Source organism: Phyllostomus hastatus, unplaced genomic scaffold (assembly GCF_019186645.2).
Source record: "Phyllostomus hastatus isolate PE091 unplaced genomic scaffold, TTU_PhHast_1.1 phas_scaffold_78, whole genome shotgun sequence".
Classification (NCBI taxonomy): Eukaryota; Metazoa; Chordata; class Mammalia; order Chiroptera; family Phyllostomidae; genus Phyllostomus; species Phyllostomus hastatus.
The window spans coordinates 9,404,417-9,428,302 of record NW_025334041.1 but is presented as its reverse complement, the minus strand read 5'-3'; the positions used below and the strand labels follow the sequence as shown (position 1 = coordinate 9,428,302).

The following is a 23,886-nucleotide window of genomic DNA, read 5'->3' as shown; positions in this document are numbered from 1 at the left end:
CCGCCAGCCCCACCCTCCATGGGGAGGCCGCGCGTTCTCCGCGGCTTGATTTCAAAAACGCCTGCGGTGCGGCAGCCCAGGAGGGTGGGGCCCTTCCCGCTGCTGGGGCTCGGCCGGCCCCGTGGGGCTGACCCCGGGGGCGCGAGGACGCCGGAGCTCCCCTCCCTCTCCCAGAGCTCGGTTTCCCCATCTGTGAGAGGCAGGGCTCTGCCAGGGACCCCTCGGTACCTTCCGGGCCTAGCTCTCCATGGTGCGGCCCTCGTCCTTTCTGCGGGGCTGGGCTGAGCTCCTGGAGGAAGCCAGAGGGGGAGATGGGGAGCGGGGAAGTGGAGGGAAAAACAATCTGCTCTTCTGTGGAGAGCTTGGGCTGGGAACAAAGTGGCCTTGAAGCGTGTTTGCCCGCAGGGGTCCGCCTCTCCGAGCCCCAGCCCTCCCGAAGCTCCGTCGTTAATGAGGGCCTTTCAGGGCGCGGGGCCTGTGCAGAGTCGCTGTGGGGACAGTGGAGAGCCAGCCAACACGGCCACTCCTCGGGCACGCACGGCCAAGGAGGGGCTGCGGCGGGGGCGGGTGGGTCTGGAGAGCCGACGCCCAGAATCCGGGGATGTTACGGTCCTTGCAGGCCCCCAGAGACGATTCTGGGGGAGGGAGGCCGAGACTCCAGGCAGTTGTTATTATTTCGAGGTGACACGGGTCTTCTCTGGCCACTCGTGGCCCTGCGGCGGGTCTGCCCTGCTGCTGTGTGCCCGCAGACAGCGGGACAGCTCTGCCTCATTTCCATCGGACCCTTCAGTCCGTCCCGAACGGATGCCTTGTTCCAGGCGGGGCAGGAACAACAGTGCCGAACCCGTGCCCCGGAACCTGGGCCTCAGCGCTATGCTCGCGGCCTCGCGGCCTCGTCGCCCTTGCTCACCTCTCGGGGGTTTCGAGCCTTGTGGGGTGAGGACACCCCCCGCTCTGGCCCCGCCTCGCCTGGCCGTGCCGCTGGAGCTTCAGCATTCTGCAGGGCCTGCGTACACGCATCCCGCGAAGCAACACCCTTTCTTCCCATGAACTTGCTAGGTCCTTACTTTTTAAATATGTATACTTATTGTTAACGCTGTTTTGCATCTACTGAGATTGTTTTACATGTTCGCCCCTCTAACCTGTTGGTGTGACTTCCATCACTCAATATTTAACTTTATTTTTATTGCTGGCACTATTGCAGGTGCCCCCAGTGCCCCCCATTTGCCTGCCTCCACCCAGCCCTCGCCCCCCACCCTTTCCCACTGGCCGTCACCGCACTGCTGCCTGTGTCCATGGGTTTCAGTTTTTTAATGTTGCATTGTTCTCGCACTCCCACTTGGTAATAATTTTCTTCAAACTTGTGGCTGATATAATTGTCCATTACTGTATTTCATATTTTTGCACTTATGTTTGTACGTGTTAGGGTTTGAAACCAAGGTTGTTCCTCGCCTCACGAACCATCATCATCATCGTCACCTCAGCGGTTACGCAGCAATGATCGTGTGCCAGGTGCTGTTCTCGGCGCTCGGTCCGAGAGCTCGTTTACTCCTCACCGCCACCTTCGGAGGGAGAACTATTCTTAGCCTCCTGTTACAGAGGTTCATGATAGCTAAAGTTTCCTGCGGAATTGTTCCCTTTGTTACTCTGTAACAAATAGGTTTATTGCTAATCATGCTTATTATCCCGAAGTGTATTTTTATCGGGTGGTATTTAGCCACAGTAGTTTACTCGGCCGGCACACAAGTGACGCAGGGTTTCCCGTGCCTCCCCCTCCCCGTCCTGTGTCAGGGACCTTGGGGAGCAGCATACCGCTGGTGAAAAAGGAAGTCGTCCCCAGAGTCTCTTTCTGCTGACCAGGTTAACCTGTTTGCCTTGTTACAATTACTGACATACCCTAAATCATTTGTCCTGTTATGTTTTATACTTTAATTTTGTCACACTTTTTCTTCAATTCTTTTTCCCTCTTTCTTTTCTTTTTTAAAGTTAACCATGTTAAAGTGAACACTTCAGTGGCACACTTTAGTACATTCATGGTGTCGTGTGATCACCACCTCCGTCTGTTTTGAAAACATTCTCTTCCGAGTGCAGCCTCTTCATACAGAGCAGTTTCTCCCCATTCCTCCCACCCCCAGCCCCGACAGCCACCGGCCTACAGCATTTCACAGAAGTGGAATTACGTCATGTGTGACCTTTGGTCTCTAGCATCGGTCATTTAGCATGATGTCTTCAGGGTCCCCCCTCATTGTAGCATGTGTCGGTACTTTAGTCCTTTCTATGGCAGCATAGTATTCCACGGTACCGACATGTAACCTTCGGTTCATCCACTCATTCCTCGGCGGGCATGTGCCTTGTTTCCACCTTTGGCTGTTGAGGGTGCTGCTGCTCTGCACCTGCGTCTCTGTTTCCTCTGTTTCTGGTGCTTCTGGACTCAGACCTCCAAGGGATGGGCTGCGGGGTCACAGGGTGACTGTGTTTACCTTTCTGAGCAGCTGCCGTGCTGTTTCCACAGCGGCGCTTCCCTGTGAATTAACTGGCCGGTATTTTTTCTTTTTCTGCTTTCTGCTTTGGAGGTTACACGTTATGTGTTTTGTGTTCAGTGGTTACTCTTGAATTTTTGATCATAACTGACCTAGGATTTAAGTGTGGTCAATCTCTCTACCCCTTCAAAAAATGCATGGATTTTAGGAAGCTTTAACTCTGATTACTTACTTCTTCCCATGTTCCCTGTTTATTATTGTCTTGCATTATCCCTTTTTTTAAAATATTTTATTTATTTATTTTTAGAGAGGGAAGGAAGGGAGATAGAGAGAGAGAAACATCAATATGTGGTTGCTGGGGGCCGTGGCCTGCAACCCAGGCATGTGCCCTGACTGGGAATCGAACCTGTGACACTTTGGTTCGCAGCCCACGCTCAATCCACTGAGCTACACCAGCCAGGGCCTATCCCTTTGTTTTTAACTGCCCCACATCAGTTGCTATTGTTATTATTTGTATGGTCAGCTCTCATTAAAGTCTATCTACACGTTCGTGGATTTCTTTTCTGTCATTTCTTTCCTCCTGCGTTTCCCTTCTGGGCTCCGGCTCCTTTCTCCTGGAGCAGAGCCTGCAGTGCTTCGCTCAGTGGGCATCTGCGGGGGTGAACTTTTCTAGTCCGAGTCTGAAAAAGTCTTGTTTTGTCCTTGCTTTTAGTGTTTGGGATATTACAGGTGTCTCTTGCTTCAGTGATGTTTCAGTAATTGTTTGTGGATAGTCTATCTTTTCTCTAAGGTTTTCCTCAGTCTTTTGCATCCCGGTAGTTCCCACGCGACCCATCCAGGTGTGCGTTTATTGTCACAAGTACCATTTGAGGCTCGTTTGTTTCTGTGAGGCTTCCCGTGTGATGAGTTCTTAGCAATTATCTTTTCAGTAACTTCCTTTCTTATACCCTCTGTATCCTTTCCTTCTGTAGCTGCTTTCAGATGTGTATTGGACTCACAACTTTTTTCTTTCCATGTTTCTTGTTTGCTGATTCAGATCCTTCATCTCTCTCCTGACTGAGTTGCATTCTGAGTAGTGCCATCTAATAGTCCTTAGTGATTTATTAGCTCTTCACTGTGTCTCATCCCCTTTTTGAGCTTCCCACAAGTTTATTCCCAGCTTCAGGAAAGTTCTAACCTGTAGAAAACTGCATTTCATTCGTACTGACTCAGGAATATCAGCTAACATCAGGCCCACAGTCAAATGTCTCCCAAATGTTTATCTTAGGCCTCAGTTTAGTTTAGCCACGTCTCTGCAGTCTCTGTCGATCTCAAACCATTTCCCCTCTTCTTTTAGTTTCTCATGATGAGTGCAGTCTTGTCCTGCAGAATGGCCACTTTCTAGGTGTCTTTTTTGTGATTAGGTTCATGTTAAACTCTGTTGGAAAGGACAGGGCATATGTGACCTTGCACATTTCCCATTACATCGCATCAGGAGCACGTAAGGTCTGTTTGTGTTATTTTTGGTGATGCTAAGTTGAATCACTTCATGAAGGTGGCTCTCTGTCATTATGAAGGTAACTTTCCCTTTGCAATTAATAAGGAATCTGTAACATTCAGACTATGTGAATACCCTGTTCCTCAAAAACCTTCACCCTGGCCAGTGTAGCTCAGTTGGTTAGAGCTTTGTCCCATAGACTGAAAGGTCGTGGGTTTGGCTCCCAGTCAAGGCATATAACCCAGGTTGTGGGTTTGATCCCCAGGTGGGGTGTGTACAAGAAGGCAGCCTATCAGTGTTTCTCTCTCACAGCGATGTTTCTTTCTCTCTCTCTCTCAAAAAAAAAAAAAAAAAGAAAAAGAAAAAATGTTATCAGGTGAGGATTAAACAAGCAAACAAAACAACCTTTTGACTAGTGGTTTTTGGATCAATCAGTGATCTGTTCCCATGTTAGGAGTTTATAAAACGGAGATTTAAATTTTTTTTTTATCAGCCTTTTAAATGTATTAGTTGATGGCATTCTACAGAGAAGAGCTTCCCATTACCTGTCCCCCCCGCTTCCTCCTCTAGAAGCAGACTTATAGGTTTTTAAAAAATATTCAATATGGTGTTATCCGTTACCATCATTATATGCCCATGAGTTTTTTATTTTCTATTTTGTTTTTAAAAGATTTCACTGATTTATTTTTTGAGAGTGGGGATGGAGGGAGAAAGAGAGGAAGAGAAACGTCGATGTGTGAGAGAAATATTGACTGGTTGCCTCTGGCATGCCGCCGACCGGGGCCCTGGCCCGCAACCCGGTCATGTGCCCTGACCGGGAATTGAACCAGCGACCTTTCAGTTTGTAGGCTCAATCCACTGAGCCACGCCAGTCAGCGAAAGGGTGTTTTTTTTTAATGACTGTATTTACTTTTCATAGCTGCCTATTTCTTCCTCACAGTCTTGCTTTTCCTATAATTTTCATTTATTTTTTAAAAAGCTTTCACTAATATCTTGAATTATAAGTTTTATTGTTTTTTTGTTGTTGTTATCTCAAGTTCTTGGGAGTCCTAATTTTGTTTTAGCTGGCTTTCACTTATGGTGTTCATTTTTCTGATACATTTAATAGGTTTTTATGTTGAGCGTATCTTCAGTGGGACTTTTAAAGAGCCCCCCTCCCCGACCTGGGAGTCTTGCGTGGCCCTCTTTGTGGGCGTGGCCCTCTTTGTGGGCGTGGCCCTTCAGTGCTTTCCCATCGCTTCGGCTCTGTGTGCCAGGGCGTCGTTGACTCGGGGAGTCTTAGTTAATTTCTTATGTTTCGGTTCCTGTGCTGGTAAACGGGGTCAGTCTGAGCTCCATTCGCCCTGGGCTCTGAGTTGTCAGCAGTAGAACAGTATCTTCATTCCCATAGGACACCTTTCTTTTGGAATCCATAACTAACTTAGTCAGGTGTCTAGTACCAACCGTACAGGAAGGAGCAACTGCTTGTCTCTGTTTCTACGGCAAGAGCCGGGGGAATGTTCTGAGTGTTGGGATCACAAGCAGTAGAGCATCTTCAAGAACGGCCTGGCCCAGGCACGCCCCCTCAGAGCCCCAGTGCCTGGTCATGTCCGAGAGTGAGGGGCAAGCTCAGTCACCCCCTACCCCAGGCACCGATGAGGCGACGGGCGCCCACAGCGGGCGAGTGACTCACTCAAGATCACGTAACTGGACTGGGTGGCAGGGAGCAGGCAGTCAGGCCTCCGAGTGGCTCCTTCCACCCAACCAGTGTCCAGTCACCCAAGGACCGGGTCCTGCCCCAGGCAGCTCTGGACTCCCACAGCGCCCTGGCCCTCGCCTCTCCCGTGGGGCGCAGAGAGGAGCTCCGGCGGGGAGCGGAGGCCCAGCTGCGGCCGGCGAGCTGGCTGTCTGCGGCCTTCCTCCCAGGGGCTTATCAGATGCACGCTTCGACACATGTCGCTGGGCTATCTGCGCAATCAGATTTTTGAAGAAGTGTTTTGAATCCTTGATTTATCTTTTTGGCATTGTTTTTCATAATAGTTTTCATTCAAAGGCAAGAACATGCTTTTAAACTGACCTTTTAAACCCTGTAACGCTCGTGCTACAAAGGGACACATGAAAGGAACAAAAGGCACATTCCCCAGGCGTGAGCGCGCTGGGAGTCTCCTCCGCTGGGCGGCCGGGGGAAACGCACACAAGGCGTCCGAGAGGGGCTCCCTCGGCTGATGGATGGGGCCCCGGGAGGGTGGAAGTCCCATGACCGGGAGCGGCCCAGCTGCACCCTGCGCGGCGGGAACACGGCCCCCGCCCTTTCCCCACAGCGCGGGGCCACCCTCGTGCCCTCCTGGCTTTGCCCTTGGGAGCCAGGAGGGCCTCTCGGGAGGTTTGGACTTTGTCCCGAAGTCCCCAGGGAGCCATGGAGGGCTCTGGGCAGGGAGGGAAGTGTCAAGTAGAGGAAAGGGCGAGAGAGCATTTGGAGACAGTGGCCTGGGTTTGAGTCCTGGCTCTGTCACTTCTAAGTTGTGTAACCTTGTATGAGTCACCCAGCTTCTATGAGGGTCACTTGATACTGGACGTTCATTTAGGAGTGTCGCCTGAGTGCTGGGTGTATGGGACACAGAGGTGGCCCGTAGAATCCCCTGCAGTCCTCTGTTCCTCCCTCCTTGGGTATGTCCCTTGCCCCGGTGTTGGTTTCCCGTGGCTGCTATAGCAAGTTAGGACAGGCTTCGTGGCTTCAAACAGCGTGCATTTACTGTTTGTCCTGAAGGACGGAAGTCTGAAGTCAGTTCCTCTGGGCTCCAGCCACCGTGTGCGCAGGGCAAGTTCTCTCTGGAGGTGCGAGGGGAGAGTCCGTTTCCTTGCCTGGTTCAGCTTCTGGTGGCTGCCCACGGTCCCGGGCTCGAGGCCTCTTCCTCCGGCTTCGCAGGGCATCACCCCAACCCTTGCTTTCATCGTCACACCAGCTCTCCTCTCCTGTGTCCAATCTCCTCCTGCTTCCCTCTTGTGAGGACACTTGTAGTTACACGGGTCTCACCTGGCTAATCCAGGCTAGCCTCCTCCCTCTCAAGCTCCTTAACTTAACCCCATTGGCAGAGTCCTCTTGACCACGTGAGGGACCATTCACAAATTCTAGGGCATGGATTTCCCTGGGGGCCAGTGTTCAGCCTTCCCTTCCACCTCATACGGCAATTTATGTCTGTCGGTTTTCCGTGGGCAGGGAGACAGGCCTGCCAGCTAACTGCCACCTGTGTGCCGCTTGAGTGGGTGCAGAAATGAGGGAATGTGTGCTCTGGAGCTAAGAACACGGTGACATCCCACTTGGGCTGTAGAGGATTAGTGAGGGTTTCCCGATTAGTGTCTGGGCGAAGTGAACAGCTTAGGAAAAGGTATAGAGGCACAGGCTGAGAAGTTCAGCACCGGGGCGGGGGAGCAGGTGCAGTGTGTGGGTGCAGAGCGGGGTGAGCTGGGCGGTGGGTGGCCAGGTCACAGGTAGCCCACAGGGCACCATATCTGGCCCGGATCTGTCTTTAAAAGGAAGTGCTAAGTGCGGGGGGTCTTCGGAGTCATTGCCTGGGTTCCGGTTCTCATGCTGCCACTCGCGTGCTGTGTAACTCTGGGACCGTCACCGGACCTGTCTGAGCCTCAGGGCAGTGCCTGCTTCCCAGGGCTGTTCGGAGAGGCGGAGGACTTCTGCTGCTTGCAAAGCATTCAGCGCGGTGCCTGGAGCAGCAGGAGGAGTCAGATAACAGTATTTGCTGTGTTTTATTGTTGTCGTTTTTATGAGTATGGTTATTGATCATGGTGGTGATGCGGAACCTTTGAAGAATGCCAGCCAGACAGCAGTATGGTCAGATTTTCTGTTTTAGAAAGATGCCTTTGACACCCACGTGAAGATGTGGGGGGGCTGGCATGGGGTGGGGTGTTCCACTGGGGGGGGGCCTGGAAACCAGTTAGGAGGCCACTGCAGTGACCTGGGTGAGAGAGGGAGAAGCAGAGAGCAGAGGCGTCGTGGCCGGCTGGGTGTTCCGCAGATGTGTGGAGCAGCTCCTGCCATTCTCTGCTCTCTGCGTGTGGAGCCCGTCCACACCTGTGCCTCCTCGGTCACCTGGGCCTCGGGCACCTGTGCTTCGGTCACCGCTTCTCAGACAGGGACACTGATGGGCAGTGGGGGAAAGGCACCTCGTCTTGGTCTCCGGGTGAGACGGTGACAGAGGTTTAGACAGAGGTGGGATTCGGGTTCTCAGCCATTAGTGGTGGAGGAGCCAGTGGGGGTGGCAGGCGGCGGCTTCTGGTGTGAGTGCTGGGGCCTGGGGAGGGCTGGCTCTGGCTCCGGCTCCGTGCTGACCTTTCACGTCCTCTGTGGCCCGGCCATGCCTCAGCACCGCTCCCCTGCCCCTTCTTTCACCATCACCGCAAGGCTGGTGCAGAATCCTGGTAGCTAGGGCACAGGGACACGGCGAGTTTGAAGGGAGAAAATGGCTTGACGAGTGGGAGGGAGTCGGGAGAGCTCCGCGTCCCAGCCCCCGAGGAGGAAGCCCGGAACCCGGAGCAGCGTGTGCTCGGGTCGGGTACGGCGCGTCCTTGGCGGCCTCCCCTCACGCCCCTCCATACGTCTCCAGGAGGAAGCCAATTCAATGGAACCTGCCGTGGCGAGATCGCAATTGTTACTTCAATCATATCTTACCCTGCAAGGATGCTGGAGGAAGAGATATTTCAATGCCACCATCAAAAGAGCTGTCATTTTTTTAACAGAGTAAACGGGTTTTCAGAGAGTGATGTCATGCTGTTATTTTTAATACGTTCTTTTTAGAAAGTGGTTTTACTTTAGTTCAGATGGATGCTTGCTGGAGGGGGGGAAACCCAAAAGAGGAGTAAATACAGGTAGGCCGTTTTAAGAAATTCCTCATGGTACTCCGGAGTTTACACGTCAGAAGCACAGCAGAGCTTTTCACCAGGAGAAGGGTGTAGGACAGGTCCTTTGGTGCCTTTCAAATGGCGGCTGGTGGCTTTACGGGAAAGCTGGGGAAAGGAAACAAAGGCCGTAGAGACAAGACGAGAATGACCCGTGTCATGGCTGCATGGACCTGTGTGTGTGTTTCCCAGCAGTGTCACGGTGACACCAGCAAACTGACTTGTACTCTGTTCTCGGCAAGCGTCAAACGACACTGTCTGGTGAGTGCGTGCATGTGTGTGTGTATTTGTGAACAGTGTCGGAAGGCACCTTGGAGACAACTTGGTTCCATCCAGTGGAACCTTTGGCTCAGAGAGGGCCAGGTGCACAGAGGGGCGGGGCTGGGGCCAGAGGGCACCCCTCCTGTCGCCCGTCCCTGAGCCCCCCCAACCCCCGTTCTCCTCGGAGGTTTGCATCTCTCTGCTGTCTCCTCTGGTACATTGTCATTTTCTTTTTTTCTAGGAAGACTCAGTTGCCAGTGTCCAGCAAGGCCGACGGGGAGCCGGGTGCCCTGCAGCTCGGTAGGTGTGACCGCTGCCTCTGGGCTGTGCCTCCCAGGGCCCAGGGGTCCTCGTCTGGAGGTGCTGGGTGGCGGGGCTCTCCATGGGATGGGGTGGGGCTCCTTTCTTCCCCCGTGACCTCAGGAAGCTTTTCTCATTTTGGTTGATGTCTTCTTTCCCTCCCAGAGAAATTCTCATAAGAAATCTGCGTTTCTGGATCCATAGGGCGGTGGAGGGGAGGCAGAGGAGTCTTTGCTGCATTTGGAAGTTCTCTCAGGGCCAGTCAGAACCTGCAGAGGTCTCCAGGAGACCGCTCTCAGTCAAAACGTTAGTTTGGCTGTGCCTGGGGAAGTCCATTCTTCTGAAAAGTGCGTCTGACTGAGGCGTGCACTGGGGACTGTGCAGTGCAAGTGCCGGCCCTTCAGTGCTCAGTGCTCCGGATAGGCAGGTACACACTGCAGCAATGCCTCACGCACTCTCTATGCTTGCAGCTGTCTCTCTGCCCCTTCCTGTGGTTCCTGCTCCTGGTCGTCTGCAGGGCTTGGCAAAGGCAGCGGTAGAAGGGAGGATGGCGCAGTGGCGCCCAGACAGGAGACGCGGAGGTGTGTGTGCCTTCACGTTTGCTCTGCTTCTGGCAGCCAGCAGTTTACCTGTCAGGCCGTTCCGGCCCAGAGAGCTGCTCACACACGTGCCCCGTCCTCTTAAGCGTTTCCTTTCAGCCAGAGGGAGAAGGCCGTGGGTCCGGTAGCAGCTTCTGAGTGAGACAGGCAGGCTCGAGGCTCGCTTTGATGAAGTTGAAAGGCAGGGGTTTGTTTACCCCGCTCTGCTCACTTCAGAGGTGACAGGTCCTCAGTTTTAAGCATCAGGAACGGCAGGCGGGGGTCGCCCGGCCCGCCCAGGAAGGGCCGCGCTCTGCACGTGGCTGTGGTGCAGAAGTGAGCACGGAGCCAGGAAGCGCTGGCGTCTGGGGCCCTTCTGCAGAGATCCTCACTTGAAGATTTTCCACCGAAAGCCACTCCTGTTTGGACATCAAGCCAAGCCGTTCCCGGTCTTCAGAGCCCAGCGGGCTTCTAATAGAAGGAAGGCTTTTAGCAAATCTCTCAGAACCCGGCACTTTGAAGTGTCTGTGTTTTCCAGAGAGAGGCAGGCCCCTCCTGGCTCGTGGAGCAGCTAAGGATTCCGAGAAGGAGGAGAGAGAAGAGCCCGTGGAACCCAGTCACCAAGAGAAAGGGGAGGGGCTTTGGCCTGGGGGCAGGAAGAAGGAATCCAATTTGGTGAGAAGGACAGCAGGCTCTTCCCCACCCCAGGTCACGTCTTCTTGGTCCAGTTCAGCAAACGTGTCTTGGCCATCACGTGACCGCTGCAAGAAAATGGTGGGGAGTCCACCTGCCTTCCTTCTTGGGGGGCAGGGCGGTGGCTCAAGGAAGAGCGGTGCCTCCCAGTGCAGTGCGGGAAGCACCCAACCCGCGGTTCTTCACTGCTGCAAGGGCGGGCCAGCCTGGTGCGGTGGGGGGTTCGGGAAGCGTCCGCGGCGAGCTGGGATTTAGACTGAGCTTTGCAGGGTGGGCAGGGTCTGGCCAAAGGGGGCTGTGAAATGGCCCACCTGGGCCAAGGCCTAGAGTGTGAGACAGAGAGGTCGGCTTGAGGTGACCTGCCTGTGGGGGAGGTTGTGGGGCCCCTGGAGAGGAGGCTGGGGTGGACAGGGGTGGTCTTGAGTGACGTGTGACAGGGTGTGGCTGTCCACCATCGGCCAGTAAGGAAGGGTCTGTGCTGGTGAGGGAGGCGTCCAGGGCCACGTGTTTGGGGCTCTCTCTGCGTGCGTGGGGGATGGACTTTAGGAGTAAGAGCCGGGATGCTGGGAGACTGGTGAGGGGGCTCCTGGAATAGTCCAGAAAAGAGGTGATTGGTCCCCTGTTCTATATGGGGAAGTGCTATGGGTATTTGAAGTCCCTGCTCAAACATTCACCTCCCGTGGGATGCTTCCCTGGCCTTTTGATGAAGAGTTGCTTACCTCTTTCCCTCTGCTCTTCAAACCTGCGCACTCCTCTCCGTTTTAGCGCTGATGCTGTATTCTCTGTGGGGGGCTCTGTGTCCCCCCTGCCCAGGCGGGGGTCTTCTTGAAGGTGCGGGTCATGTTTGAATCCTCACCTCTTCCCTGTCCTGCCTAATCCCTGGCACGTGGTAAGTGAAGTGCTTGATGAGCAAATAGGAAAAGAATGACTCATTCCTGTATCAGTGGAGAGAGAAAGGGCGGGGCAAGGCAGGAGGCATGTGGTCCAGGGGCTGGCGCAGCGCGGCATGTGGGACAGGGCGGGGTCTCAGTGAGGTCCCCAGTGGGGGGCTGGGGAGATGGAGTCTGTCTCCAGAACCCGAAGCTGGGAGGAGGGGGACTGTGTTGAGTACTTCCAGAAGATACCTTATAATAATCAGTAAGAACTACCGAGCAGGCACCTGGAGAAAGAAGTGCAGGGGTCTCCTATATTTTCTTCCAAGTGGTAAATGAAATGGGAAGGGAAACAAAATCTCTCGCTTCCTTTCAACCAGCTATTTGTGCCAGGGCCTTAAAAATAGCTCCTCAAACCACCGGCATCCGTGGACGGTTGTGTCCGCCTGGCCGGCGTGTCATTCGGTAGGGCTTTGTTTTCCCTTGCGTGGCGGTCCTGCCGCATCTGGGCCCAGGGCCCGCCGTGCGGTCCTGAACCAACGCCCCGAACAGGGGCCAGCGTCCTCCTGGCAGAAGCCAAGGCAGGCTGCCACCTCCTGGGGCCTCTGCCCGCTCCGCTTCCCCGGAGCCCCCAGCCTCCACCCTCAGACGTACTCCGTGGGGCCCAGGCAGAGCGCATGCCAGCCCTGGCTCCCTCCCAGACAACCTCAGACCGAACAGAAGCCCCCAGGTGGGCTTCAGGGTTGCCCCTTCGGTTCCTCCAGGAAACAGCCGGGCCTGAGGCAGCGCAAGGAGCCCTTCGGGGCCTGGTGGAATCACTCGGGTCACTCTCTCCCTCTGTTTGGGGATTCTGGGGTCTATGGTTGAATCATTTCCATTTCTCCAGCAACAGTTCTTAGTTCTGATCTTTGCAAAGCCTGCCCTCCCTCCCTCAGTCCCTCTCTTCCCTCCCTCTTGTCTCTTCCTCCTTATTTTCCTTTGGCCCCGCCCCCCAAATCCCCCTGACCCTCTCCTCCATCGGCAACCATTCCCGAGTGTGCGGCCTGTTTCTTGGGCGTGTGCATGTCCTTGAAAATGTGTGCCGTTATTTGGTGTGCATGTGTTGGTAATGGATGCAGATCCCATCTGCTTTCTTACTTTCTCTACCCGGCACCACATTTTCAAGCTCCTTGCGTGTTGCTGGGTGAACATCTGGTCTTTATTTCAGGGTATTTTTTGTAAGGCCATGGTCACGGGGTGGCTTTTTCAGAGACCCTAACTATGAAAGGTTCTCATTTAAACCCCAAACTTATTAAAACATTGTTTTTCAGAGTAAGAGTGGAATCTGCCTCCTCTTTGGGGGACTATGCCTCGCGGCGTTGGCCAGGGCAGAAAGGGGGGCAGTGGGATAAGAAACAAGATGTGTCCGGGCCGTGGGCCTCTGGACGCTGTCTCCAGGAGGTGTGGGGCAGGGGCAGTGATGTGTCTGCGGCCCCAGACACACAGAATTATGGGAAAGAATGTTGATATCTGTACAGTGTGGTGCGTTTTTCAAATTATCGTTTAATTTTTGGGAAAAGGGGGAAAGAATAGGAGGCTCCCCAGAGAGCAGCCCGCTGAGCCCTGCCACCGCGGCTGCCCCGGGCGGTGGGCCCGTGGGCCCTTCCGAGGCTGCTCTGGAACTCGGTGCGGCAGCGGGCGGATGGCGAGAGCGCACCTCGGCTGCTGGGGAGGCGTGGGCTGGGGCTGCGAAGACTCACCGGGGCCCTGTCCGGGCCTCTGTCGCCCCAGCCGTTCGGTGGCAATTGTGCCTGGAATGTGACCGGGTGTCCCTTCTAGCTGGAGGTCCGGGGACGTCTGGCTGGCAGGAAGGCTGCCCGGTGAAGAGTCACCCTGGGTTTCATCCTGTCTCTGCTGCTTCCCATGGGCCTCAGTTCGGGCTGGTGACTAACCTTCTCTAACCCTCGGTTTCCTCATCCGTCAGCGGGGAGGAGGGCTGTGATGGCTGCTCCCTCGGGGGGCTGTTGGGGGGGGCTAGGCGATAAAACGGGAGTGGCTTGTAAATGAAAACCCCGGCGGTGATGATCTAGTATGATGTTATCAGGAATGGTGGCATTTCCCGGGCCAGTTCTGCCCTCTTCATATTTGGCCTCAGGGGACAGATGTGTGCCTCGCGCCCACCTTTCATAAGAAATGTGTCTGAGCGAGGCCTTTTTGGATGGACTCTCAGGCCCACGCCCCAGGCAGTTTCTTCACCGTGTGCCCACAAGCAGAACTTCCCAGGGGACCCACAGCCGTGTCCCACCCGCCGGCAGCCTTGTGGCGTGGGCTGGCGTGGGGTTTGGACGAGGAGCAGGCGCTCTCACTCCGCCTTTGCTCCTTCTGAGGCGCCTTGGAGCCCCGAGGGGAGCGGGGTGGGTGGGTGGGGGGGAGCCGCCTTTCATTCAAAGCACCTCGGGACTCAGCAGTGCACCCCAGAACTCATTACGTGACTTGGCGTTTGTGTTCTGTTCTCCGTGAGTTACGATGGGAGCTCACACGGCCAGGGCTCTCTTGCAGAGGATGTGGAGGACGACGAGTCGGTGCGGGAAGAAGTCATTCTCTGTCCGGCCCCGCCAGCGCCCAGGCTTCAAACAGTGTCAGAGCCCATCGACCTCTCAGTGGCCAAGGTAGGTGTCGGCTTGAAAGTGCGAGTTGGCCCACCCTGATTTGCGTGGGTGTGGACGAGGTGCTTGTATCCCTCTGGCCCCACCCATCTCGGTGTAACGTCTCGGTCATTGTTACCATGGAAATTTGGGTGGGATGCGGAAGCAACCCTGCACGGAGAGGCAGGAAAGGGGGCCTCATCCTGGCAGCTCCCAGCCCTCTCCGCCTCCTCCCATCCAGACACTCCAGGGTCCTGTTCTTCTGTCCCTGAGCAGCCTGGCTGCGCCTTGTTGCAAGGCGCAACAAGGCCCCAACTTGGGGCCTCCCAAGTTGGCATGGCAATGGGGCGGCTGTCCCTATTAGACTGGCCCTGCCCCTGCTCGTGTCCTCAGGCTGGGTCGCAGTGAGGAAGGACGGGGAGGCACTGACTGTTCCTCAGCGCCCTCCGGGTTGGCACCAGTGGCTTCCCAGAAGGACGCCTGGGGAGCAGGTCCCTGGCCATACATAGCAGCCTCCTCTGCAGGGGTGCCCGGGATGCCTCACCACCTCTGCTGCCAGGTGGCTTCACCCCTCCCTTCGGCCAGCGGGATGAACTCTGTGCCTGCTGTCTGGCCCTGGCTCTTCAGCCGGGATCCAGGAGGGAAAAATAAAACTCCTGGGGACACAGATGACCCCCTCGTCGTCCTACTTACCAAGTATTTACTCAGCACACAGGATTGAAAGTCAGAGAGTTTTCTAGAGGCTTTGTCTCCCCTCTTCTCTCTTTTTCTTCCTTCTTTGGAAACTACCAACGGTTAGATGTGTGCCAGTGACCCTGAACCTGGGAAGAGGTGCGAGGGCTGTTTGTGGCCCCAGGGCTGTGGTTGTCTGCAGTGGGCACTCACATTTGGGGGAGGGTCCCTGGAGGCCCATGGAGACCACCCAGCAGTAGCCTCTCCAAAGGCAGCTGGAGAACCGGAGTCCCACACAGAGCAAAGGAGGGTCTGGTCTGGGGCTCACCACACCGGGCAGGTGGCTCATAACCCCGTGACCTGGTGACTGTGCTGCGCCTAGCTGGCAGCTGGCATTCTGTCATTAAGAGAGCAGACATGGGCTTCAGCCAGAAAACTCTCGTGCCTCCGAGAAACTCAGGCCAAATGCACGAGTGATGGTCACTGGTGTCAGGAACCAAACCCTGGCAGGTGGGCTCGCCGTCCGGGCCCTCCTGTGCCGTCAGCCCTCACCTGGTGGCCTCTAGACAAATGCTGTCACCGAGATGTTCCTTGTACTTACTGAGAAAAAATTTAGAGGGAAACAATCTGAGTTTGTAGGGCAGACCTAACCCAGAGGGGGGTCTGGAGAGGGGCATCGGCACCCACATGTGGGCCTCTTCAGAGCCCCTGGATGCACGGCCGTGGTGGAGAGAGAGGAGGTAGCTGGCATGGGCAGGGGGCGTCCGTCCGGCAGAGGCTTGGCCTTCCTGTCCCCGGGCTGGGCAGTGGGGGAGGGGATGCTCTGGAGGGTGGCGTTGGCTGGTGGGACGTGAACCATGAGCTCCACGTCAGGTGGAAGTTTAGAGAAGACAGAGCTGTGAACAAACGAGGTGCGGGGAGCTCCTCCCTGGGTGGCGGGGGTGTTCAGGCCGCGATCTTGGGGGACCGCTCGTCGGTGACCTGCAGTGAGGGGTCATCCTAGCGCAGGGGCTGACAGACTGTTTCTCCAAAGGGCCAGAGAGTGCATTCTTGGCTGTCTGCTGCAGCCACTCCGCTCTGCCACTGTGGTGTGCTGGCCGGCCCCGACAGGGTGTAAACCCATGGGCAAGGCTGTGTTTCAGCAAAACTGATAAAACAGGTGGGGGAGGGGCGGGTTTGGCCCGTGCCTTTGCTGAGCCCGTCCCCCTGCTCCAGCTCCGGTCCTCAACCCTCTGGGAGCTTTTACGAACGCAGAACCTGCGGCCGGAACCCAGGGTTCTTTCTGATTTAGTCGGCCTGGCGTGTGGCCCTCGCATCAGACTTGTTAGGAGCTCGGGGGCGAGTCTAACATGCGGTCACGAACGTCCAGGTTGCCTTGCGAAACCAAAGCTTTGTGTTTCAAGTTCCCTGGGCCAGCACGGGCTGGCTCGGTTTACAGACGTCCCAGAGGTGAGGCCCTCGGGGCCGACTTTATCTGTGCTGCAACGTGAGAAGGACGGGTTTGCGAATGCAAAGGAGGTGGACAGCCCTGGTGGAGGACGGGCCACCCTGCTGGAATCCAGCACCGGAGCCCTGGGTCGGGGGGCACATCCACGGAGCAGTGTGTGGTTTACGTTTAAAACCACCAACAAAACCACTCTCTTCTTTGGACAGGACTTGAAGACTGTCCTGTTTGGGTCCAGCGTTTGCTGCTTCAGTGAAGAGTGGAAACTCCAGAGCTTTTCGTTCAGTGACGCAGCCCCGCTGAGATACGGCATCGTGCAGGTCAAGGCAGGTTGCGTTTAAGCTTCTCCAGGACCTTCCTGCCGTCCCCTTGAAGATAGGGTGGGGCGCACCCCGTTTGGTAAAACATACGAACGTTACCTGGGCTACGCAGTGCTGGCCAGCCCTCATTTGACGGCCGTCGCCCAGTGCAGGACCGTCACGCGGCCACCAGGACAAGAGCACGGGCCCTGACTGTGGGTGCTGTGTGGTGCTGGAGTCCCCTGAGAGGGAGCGGAGGGGGCCCTGCGTCTGGGGGGGGCGGGGCACTAGAGAGGGGCCAGGCCGAGGCTGAGCGGGAGGACAGGGTTTTGTGGGAGAAAGGATGCTGGAGGCCAGCGGAGCAGGAACAAAGTGGGGTGGGGGCGGGGGCGGGGGCGTGTGAGAGTCTGGGGGCTGCAGACACGGCAGAGGCAGCAGCGTGAGGAGCAGAAGCACGGGAGTAGGCGGTGTGACGTAAGACCGGGAGACCGAGGTCGACTGTGGCGGGATTTGAACGTGGCCTATCCCTGTTTCCCAAGATGTGCACTTGAAGGGCCAACAGACCCTCTAAATGCTGCAGTGGAACTGGGTTCCATTTCTCAAGACCCAGGAGCCCCCCGGCCCCCTTATTCCACCCGCACTGCCTGGGGGGAACCCAGGACAACAGCTTCTGTCCCCAGCACGGCCGTGCTCAGCTCGTCTTCTTGTACCCCCAAGTCAGGGGCGCCCACTCATGGCCTGCTGCTCTGACCGCCCTGTACTTGTTGGTGCCCACAGGGATGAGCTCTTCAAGGACCCCGCTCGGGCTGACGGGGGAGGGGACGAAGACATGCCCAGTGGGTGCCGGGGCGGGCCACGGGCTGGGCAGAAGCAAGCTCATATAAGCGGGGGCTGCCAAAGGGCTTGCTTCTGGCTGGGGTGGTTGGGAAGGGCCTCCTGGCGGAGGGGGAGGAGGCTGTCAGGGTGGGCCTTGCAGGCTGGGGAGACCACTGGCACCCTCAGCCTGTGGACGTGGAGACATTTCCTGGGTGACTGGAGACCTACGGTGACATCCCTGGCTCCACATTCGCTAGTTGTGGAGAGTCACTCCCCCCCATCAGACACTGCAGACTCGCTCCTCCCACGGGTGACGGGTGCTGGGACCGTTGTCATCCCCTCTCTGGGCTGGGGGTCAGCACCCTGTAGGAGCAGTCACCGCGTCAGAGACCCCTGTTTCTGAGGCCGTGGCTTGGAGGGGTCCCTGTGCTCTGTCACCTGTGGGTAGAGGCCGGCTCTGGAGGTCACTTCACTGGCACTCACGCGTGTCCTTCTTGGCAGGGCGGTCCCTGCGGGGTCCTGGCGGCCGTCCAAGGCTGTGTCCTGCAGAAGCTCCTGTTCGAAGGAGACAGCAGAGGTGACTGCGCTCGGTAAGTCAGCTCGCGTTACCGCCAACAACCTGCTCGTCTTCCCCGGAGCGTCCAGAACAAACAAGCAAGGAAGCATGTGTGTTCCTTGTGCTTCCCGTCTCCTGGAGGGGAAATGGCGGCTGGCGAACGGGCCTGTGCCGACTGGTGCAATGGGGGGTGACCGGTGCAATGGGGGGCGTGCGTTTCACGAAGGCGGGGCGGGCGGCCCGGTGCTGTTCCTCATGGTGGCATTGCAGCCGAGGCCACGCCCCCTCCCCGGGTGCGGCGGCTGCCCAGCTGCCGCCCACACCCACGCCAACCTGCTGACCCTGCCTGAGTCCTCCCCACATTACCTCACCGCTGCTGACCGCCGGCGCGCATTCCAGCCGGCCCCACGGCGCACTGCTGCTTCCACGCCCTCGGACGTTTGTTTTTCCAGCTCGCACGTTAAGTGTTTGCACATGGGCACCCCGCTCTCATTCTCACCCGCTCAGCGGACACTTCTGGAACAGTTCTGTGCAGGCACGCGTGGGGCGGAGGCTCTGCTCTCCAGAAAGGCCCCTCCAGGGCGGTGGGTGGGTGGGCAGAAAGCTGCGGTCTGGCGGCACGGTGGGTGCAGAGGCACATGGACCGGGAGGGTGCTGCGGCCGGGCCGGGGCTGGCACGTCCTTGATGAGGAGGCGCCTCCTCCCCTGTCCTCCCCGCGGGCCCAGTTAGTAGCTTGTTGTGTTTTTAGTTGGAATAGAACAGACAGAAAAGTGCGCAACCCCAAACTGCACAACATACACGCGTTCTGCTTAATGAGTTATCACCACCAAACGCATGCCCGTGATGACGTCATCCAGATCAAGGAAGGAAGTGTTGCCTGCACCCTGGACGGATCCACCTGCCCAGCAGACCCCTCCATCCCCCTCCCGGCAGCTGTAACTAAACAGACTCGAACATTGCGGTTTAGTTTCGCTGGTTCCTGAACTTGAATTAAAAGCACTTGTTCTTTGAACTAGGCATTTCGCCCCTTTTCTTCTTTTAAGCTTCGGTGTCGTGAAGACAGCAAGGCCTGTTCCCCATTTGCTCAGGGTCAGACTCCGGGGAGAGACCCCGGTCCCCGAGCTAGACGTCCCGCGGAGCGTGCTGCGAACGAACTTACCGGCTCCCGTGATGTCGCCTTAGACAGGGTCCACCCGAAGGTAGCTTGTTGTGCTTGGCATTGTATGATTTGTCCAATTGCTGTAAAAAGTGACAATCGAGGTGTTTTTTGCTCAAGTCAGAGATGCTAACCACAAGCACAGCGATGTCTCGCTTGTCTTCGTTTTCGCCGCCCCAGGTGCATCCCTCGCCATGTCCGCTGGTGTGGGACCATCCCCACAGCCTGCCCCGCAGGGCCAGCCCACCAAGTGCAAGCAGGCTCCAGATCCAGGTGTGGGCAGCGCCCTGCTGTGGGCCCCGCCTGGAGGCCAGCACAGCGCCCTGGGCTCCGGAACACTCCTGACTGCCTGGGGCATGCCCAGTGCGGAGCCCGGCTGCCCCCTGGGGCAGGGACTTCCACTGAGTGCACCTGTCCCCACTGGCCTCACCATCCCCCTCACACTGGAAGGGAGCATGCGGGGGGACTTAGCAGGTGCTCGGAGGGGAGACAGGCTCAGTGAAACCACTGTGGCCTTGCCCTCTTGGCACCTACAGTGGAACCTGAGGGCCAGACCAGCAGAAAGGAGGTCACAGGGGACACGCAGGACGCTAAGGTTCACCTGGGCACAAAGAGGGTTGGGCAGGCTTGCTGGAGGCCTGACCTCGTCATCCTACCAAGATCTGGTGGAGCGATCTGGTGGAGAGATCTGGTGGGGGACAGGACGGCTGACTCCCCTTCACTCACACCCTTGCAAACGCTCGTTCCTCCTCGGCCGCCCTTCCCAGCAGACTGCTGACACTCCTTCCCTGCCCTCCAGGCCCTGCGTGCCGGCTCCTCAGCGCCCAGAGGCCGTGACTTCACTGGGGCCTTCCCGGGCCTCCCCGTTGCAGACAGACCCGGGCCTGCCCCCAAGCCCCCTGCCCCCACTAGTGCCTGCTCATCCACGTCGCTGTCAGCGTCCACCCGAAGCTGCCATCCCAGACTCAGGCCCCATGAGAGCGCGGGCCTTCCTGGGCCGCCTGGTTCATAGTCCGTCCCTGGCATCCGGCCCAAGGCCTCGTCCACGGGATTTCCTCTGAGCGAACGCAGGGGCGATATCCAGACCAACGGGGAGGGGCACGGTAGTCCAGTGAGGAGGACGGCGTGTGCCAGGGCCCGAGGGCAGGAGCAGGGCGGGAGAGGAGCTGAGCGTGGCCAGGGGTGGCCAGGGCAGAGTTGGGAGGGGCCAGACAAGACGGGCTGGCAGCTGGGTCAGGGACAGGCTGCCCGGGGGCCTTGGGGCCTGGCCGCCTGCTCGGGTCAAGCCTTGGCCTTGGCCCTCCTGGGAGACGTCTTAACAACTCTTCAGCTCTGTGCTCCTTCACAGCTACTTTCGGACTGGGACTCTGGACTGCTGAGAGAAGTTGTGGGTCGTGTTTCGATAGTCTGGACAAGGGTTTTGAGTTGGTTCCAACAATGGCCCTGTCCGCTCAGGGAACTAGGCAGGACTAGTCCGGTACTGCCCCCCCTGCGTGCTCACTGAGGGGATGCGAGAGCCCCCTGCTCCAGGCACATCCTTGGGGTAGAGTCTGCTCTCCACCCCAGACACAAGAGCCAGGGCTCGGGAGGCAGAAAGCCATCCTGATTGGGGGCCGAGGTGGGCTGCGGGCGGAAAGACACCTGCCGGCTGTGGGGGGTGAGGTTCTACCCCCCTACTGCCCACTGGCCAGCTGCTGGCCGAGCGTGGACTCAGGCCCCAGTTTCTCCTGACAGGTGTCTGTCTGTGTAAGCGCCAGCTAGATGGAGAGCTCCGCCGGGGCTCCGCTGGGGAGGGGGCACGCAGCCCTGGTCCCCAGGGCTCCCTGTCTGCATGACCCTGAGACAGGGACTGAGGCAACCTGGACCGGAGGTTCAGGGCCTCCAGAGGCCCTCGGAGGCCAGGGCGGGAGGGGGGGTCTGAGGTGCGTCCTGGGGGTAAGGTCAGGCACAGGGAGAAGGAGAGGAGGGGCTGCTGGCTGCTGGCTGCTGGGGCCGTGTGCGGGTGTGCCTGGCGGGGAGGAGCCCCACCTGGGGGAAGGCTGCCTGCCGGCTGGGGCCCCTCCCCTAGGGAGCATTTGTGGTGCTCCCTGTGAACCCCTCCCCTCTGCCCCGGGCCCTGCCGGCTGAGCTGCTCTCCAGGCAGGTTAACCGCAGCGGGCCAGCTACCTGATCCCATAGATGGCAGAGCAGGCCTGCGGGTGAGCACTCTTCATACCCAGCCGAGAGGGAGGGGTGGAGGGCTTGGCCCAGTGACCTGGGCTCTCTCGTCCAGCCGGGGCTGCTGAGAACACCTGGGGGGACTCCCAGAGAGGGGGCTCTGAGGAGGGCACGCCAGGGGAGGCCCTGGGGGAGAAGGGCCGACTCTACAGAGATGTGAGCCTGCTTTGGGGCCACAGGGAGATTGGGGCTGGGAGTGGAGAGCCTGCCTGGATTCAGGCTGCAGTGCGGGTCAAGCAAAGGCCAAGGGAGTGAGGGGCTGGCGAGGGCGGAGGGAACTGTGAGCCGGCCAGGGCAGAGTCGGAGCTGATGCTCTGCTGAGGTGACCGCCTGCAGGTCAGGGGCCCCAGGGAGTTGCCTGTGCCAAGCGGGCATCGTGCAGCCTGTAGCTGCCCTGCTGAGGCTGGGGGAGTGCCTGGCTCTGTGCTCTGTAGCCTGTCCCCAGCGTGGGGGTCCTAAAGAGCGCAGGGCCAGAGACCTGACGGTGTGGGGGAACAGGGCCCCCCCCACTTGTGAGTCTCTGTCTTGCCCGACGCTGGCCCTGCACACAAAGTCCTTGTGAATGAATCGTCAAGGGCTGTGTGAGCGAGTAGGACCATGGACGTCACTTGCCGTGGTACATGTGGGGAAACTGAGGCCACACCTGGCTTCAGCGGCAGAGCCAGGCCTGGCATGGGACACCCAGTCGGTTGGTCGCACGCACTGCTGTGCCCCAGCCGGGACTCGGCAAAGGGAGAGCCCGAGGGGCTGGGAGGGGCCCAAACCCCCGAGTGCTGGCCGCCCAGACGGCCTCTTGCTGACCGCCTCGGGCTCAGTGTTTTATGAAGGGCTGCCTGTGGAACCTCCTCCTTTTCCCCAGTTTAGAAAAAAAATCAATACTGAAGAGTACACAGAATAATACAGCAAATACCTGGGGACCTGCTGTCTCATGTGAGCAAAGGGTGACCCTGGCAGCTCTGCAGGGACCTCTCAGTCCCCAGCTCCTCTGGTTTCATTGATTTGTTTCTTCAGTTTTCATACTGATTGACCGGGCCACTGATGTTCTTCGTGGGCCTTGAACGCTGATGTGGGTTTGAGGCTTCAGCGCCCCCTTTGACCCTGAAATTCCAGGATGTCAGAGATGGCCCAACTTGAAAAAAAAACAGCGGGCACACTCCTGTCTCCTCAGGGACGCCTGGTACAGCACACCGTGTTGGCAGCGGGCGAGCTGCGTGTGGAGGGCCCTAGGGCCCGTGGGCTGAGGGGCCCCCGCGTTTGCCGGCCTGCGGGCCTGGGCCTGCGGGCCTGGGCGGTGGAGGCCCCCTCCCCGAGTGCTCCCTTCCCAACCGGTGGGGAGAGGGTCTTGTGAACAGCACCCTGAGGGTGTGACTCTGCCCTGCTGTGAAGCCACGTGGGAATAAGGCTTCTCCGTGGGGGGCGGTGTTTTCTCTGCCGGGCTGTCTGTCTGCATTAAGGCCCGTTCCATCGGGCCGGCCGCTGGCCTCTCTCCAGTCGGGGAGGACAGAGCCCGGCAGCAGGTCAGGGGTTTTTCCACTCGAGGAGGAAGGGTGGTGCCAGCCGGCCAGCTGGTGGGAAGGGACAGGCGACGGGCCCGTACTGCCCTGCAGGTGCAGACAGAGCTGCAGACAAGGACACTGTCCTCTCGCCTCCACTCCTCCGAAACGGGGGGATCTGAGGCCCCGAGAAGGAGGGGCTCTTGCCCAAGACGCCTCCAGGGACATTGGGAGCAGAGCCAGGCTGGGAATCCAGGCCCAGGGGCCCCCAGGCCCGCGGCCTTGGACCGTGAGGGGGAGCAGGTGGACGCACCGACCTCCATTCACCGCCCGCCGTCCTCGGAGGTCTCCATAGCTCAGACTAGTCAGGCTGCTTTGAGGTAATTAGGGTGGAGGCGTCTCTGAAAGACGTGGGTGGTGGTGGCAAACGCAGAGGGAGCTGTCTCCCCACCCCACCCCTCCCCCAACAAGTGCCTCCACCCTGCACTCCCCCGGGGGTTGGACTCGTACAGAAACTCCTGTGGGCGGAGAGCCCAGCCAGGAGCGAGGTGCATGGCAGGGGTTTGATGAATGCGTGTCTGGCCGATCAAGGTAGTACAGGACCGTCCTTGTCACCGAGCTGTGGCCAGCGAAGGCAGACACCGAGTTATTTGGAGACAGTGGAGTGGGTGATGGAACACATTGTCCCCCTCCTCGTGATTTCCATCTGGCCCACACATGTGCACACACCCCTGTTGGCCCCGGGGCCGGCTCAGTGGCAGGATGGCTGGACCGGAACGATGCTCAGAGGCATCTGGCCCAGCGCCCCGTTAGTGGGTGGTGAGGGCAAGGGGCCTCCCAAGGCCCGGGAGCCAAGAAGGGAACCCAGGCCTGACCGCTGCCCTCACCCCACCCCGCCGTGCTTTCTGGAAAGCTGTGTCTCACACGCGCAAGCTGGAGGAGGCTCACAGAGGGATGGAGAGACTGGAAAAGTGATTAAAAGGAGCCCAGAAAAGAATGAGGACTTTTGTGCACAAACACAGGGGTTCGGAGCATCTGTGGCCAGGAGCACGGCGCT

General features: G+C 58.0%; 1 protein-coding gene across 2 annotated transcripts in view; it reads left to right on the top strand.

Moving 5' to 3' along the window:
- MINDY4 (MINDY lysine 48 deubiquitinase 4) overlaps nucleotides 1-23,886 on the top strand; it is a 99,972-nt gene that overhangs the window by 36,370 nt on the left and 39,716 nt on the right. For both annotated transcript variants that reach the window (XM_045827852.1, XM_045827851.1), the window contains exons 6-9: nucleotides 9,350-9,408; nucleotides 14,090-14,199; nucleotides 16,501-16,617; nucleotides 17,908-17,996. In XM_045827852.1, coding sequence (XP_045683808.1) covers nucleotides 9,350-9,408; nucleotides 14,090-14,199; nucleotides 16,501-16,617; nucleotides 17,908-17,996 — 375 coding nt within the window. The remainder of the gene's footprint in view (nucleotides 1-9,349; nucleotides 9,409-14,089; nucleotides 14,200-16,500; nucleotides 16,618-17,907; nucleotides 17,997-23,886) is intronic.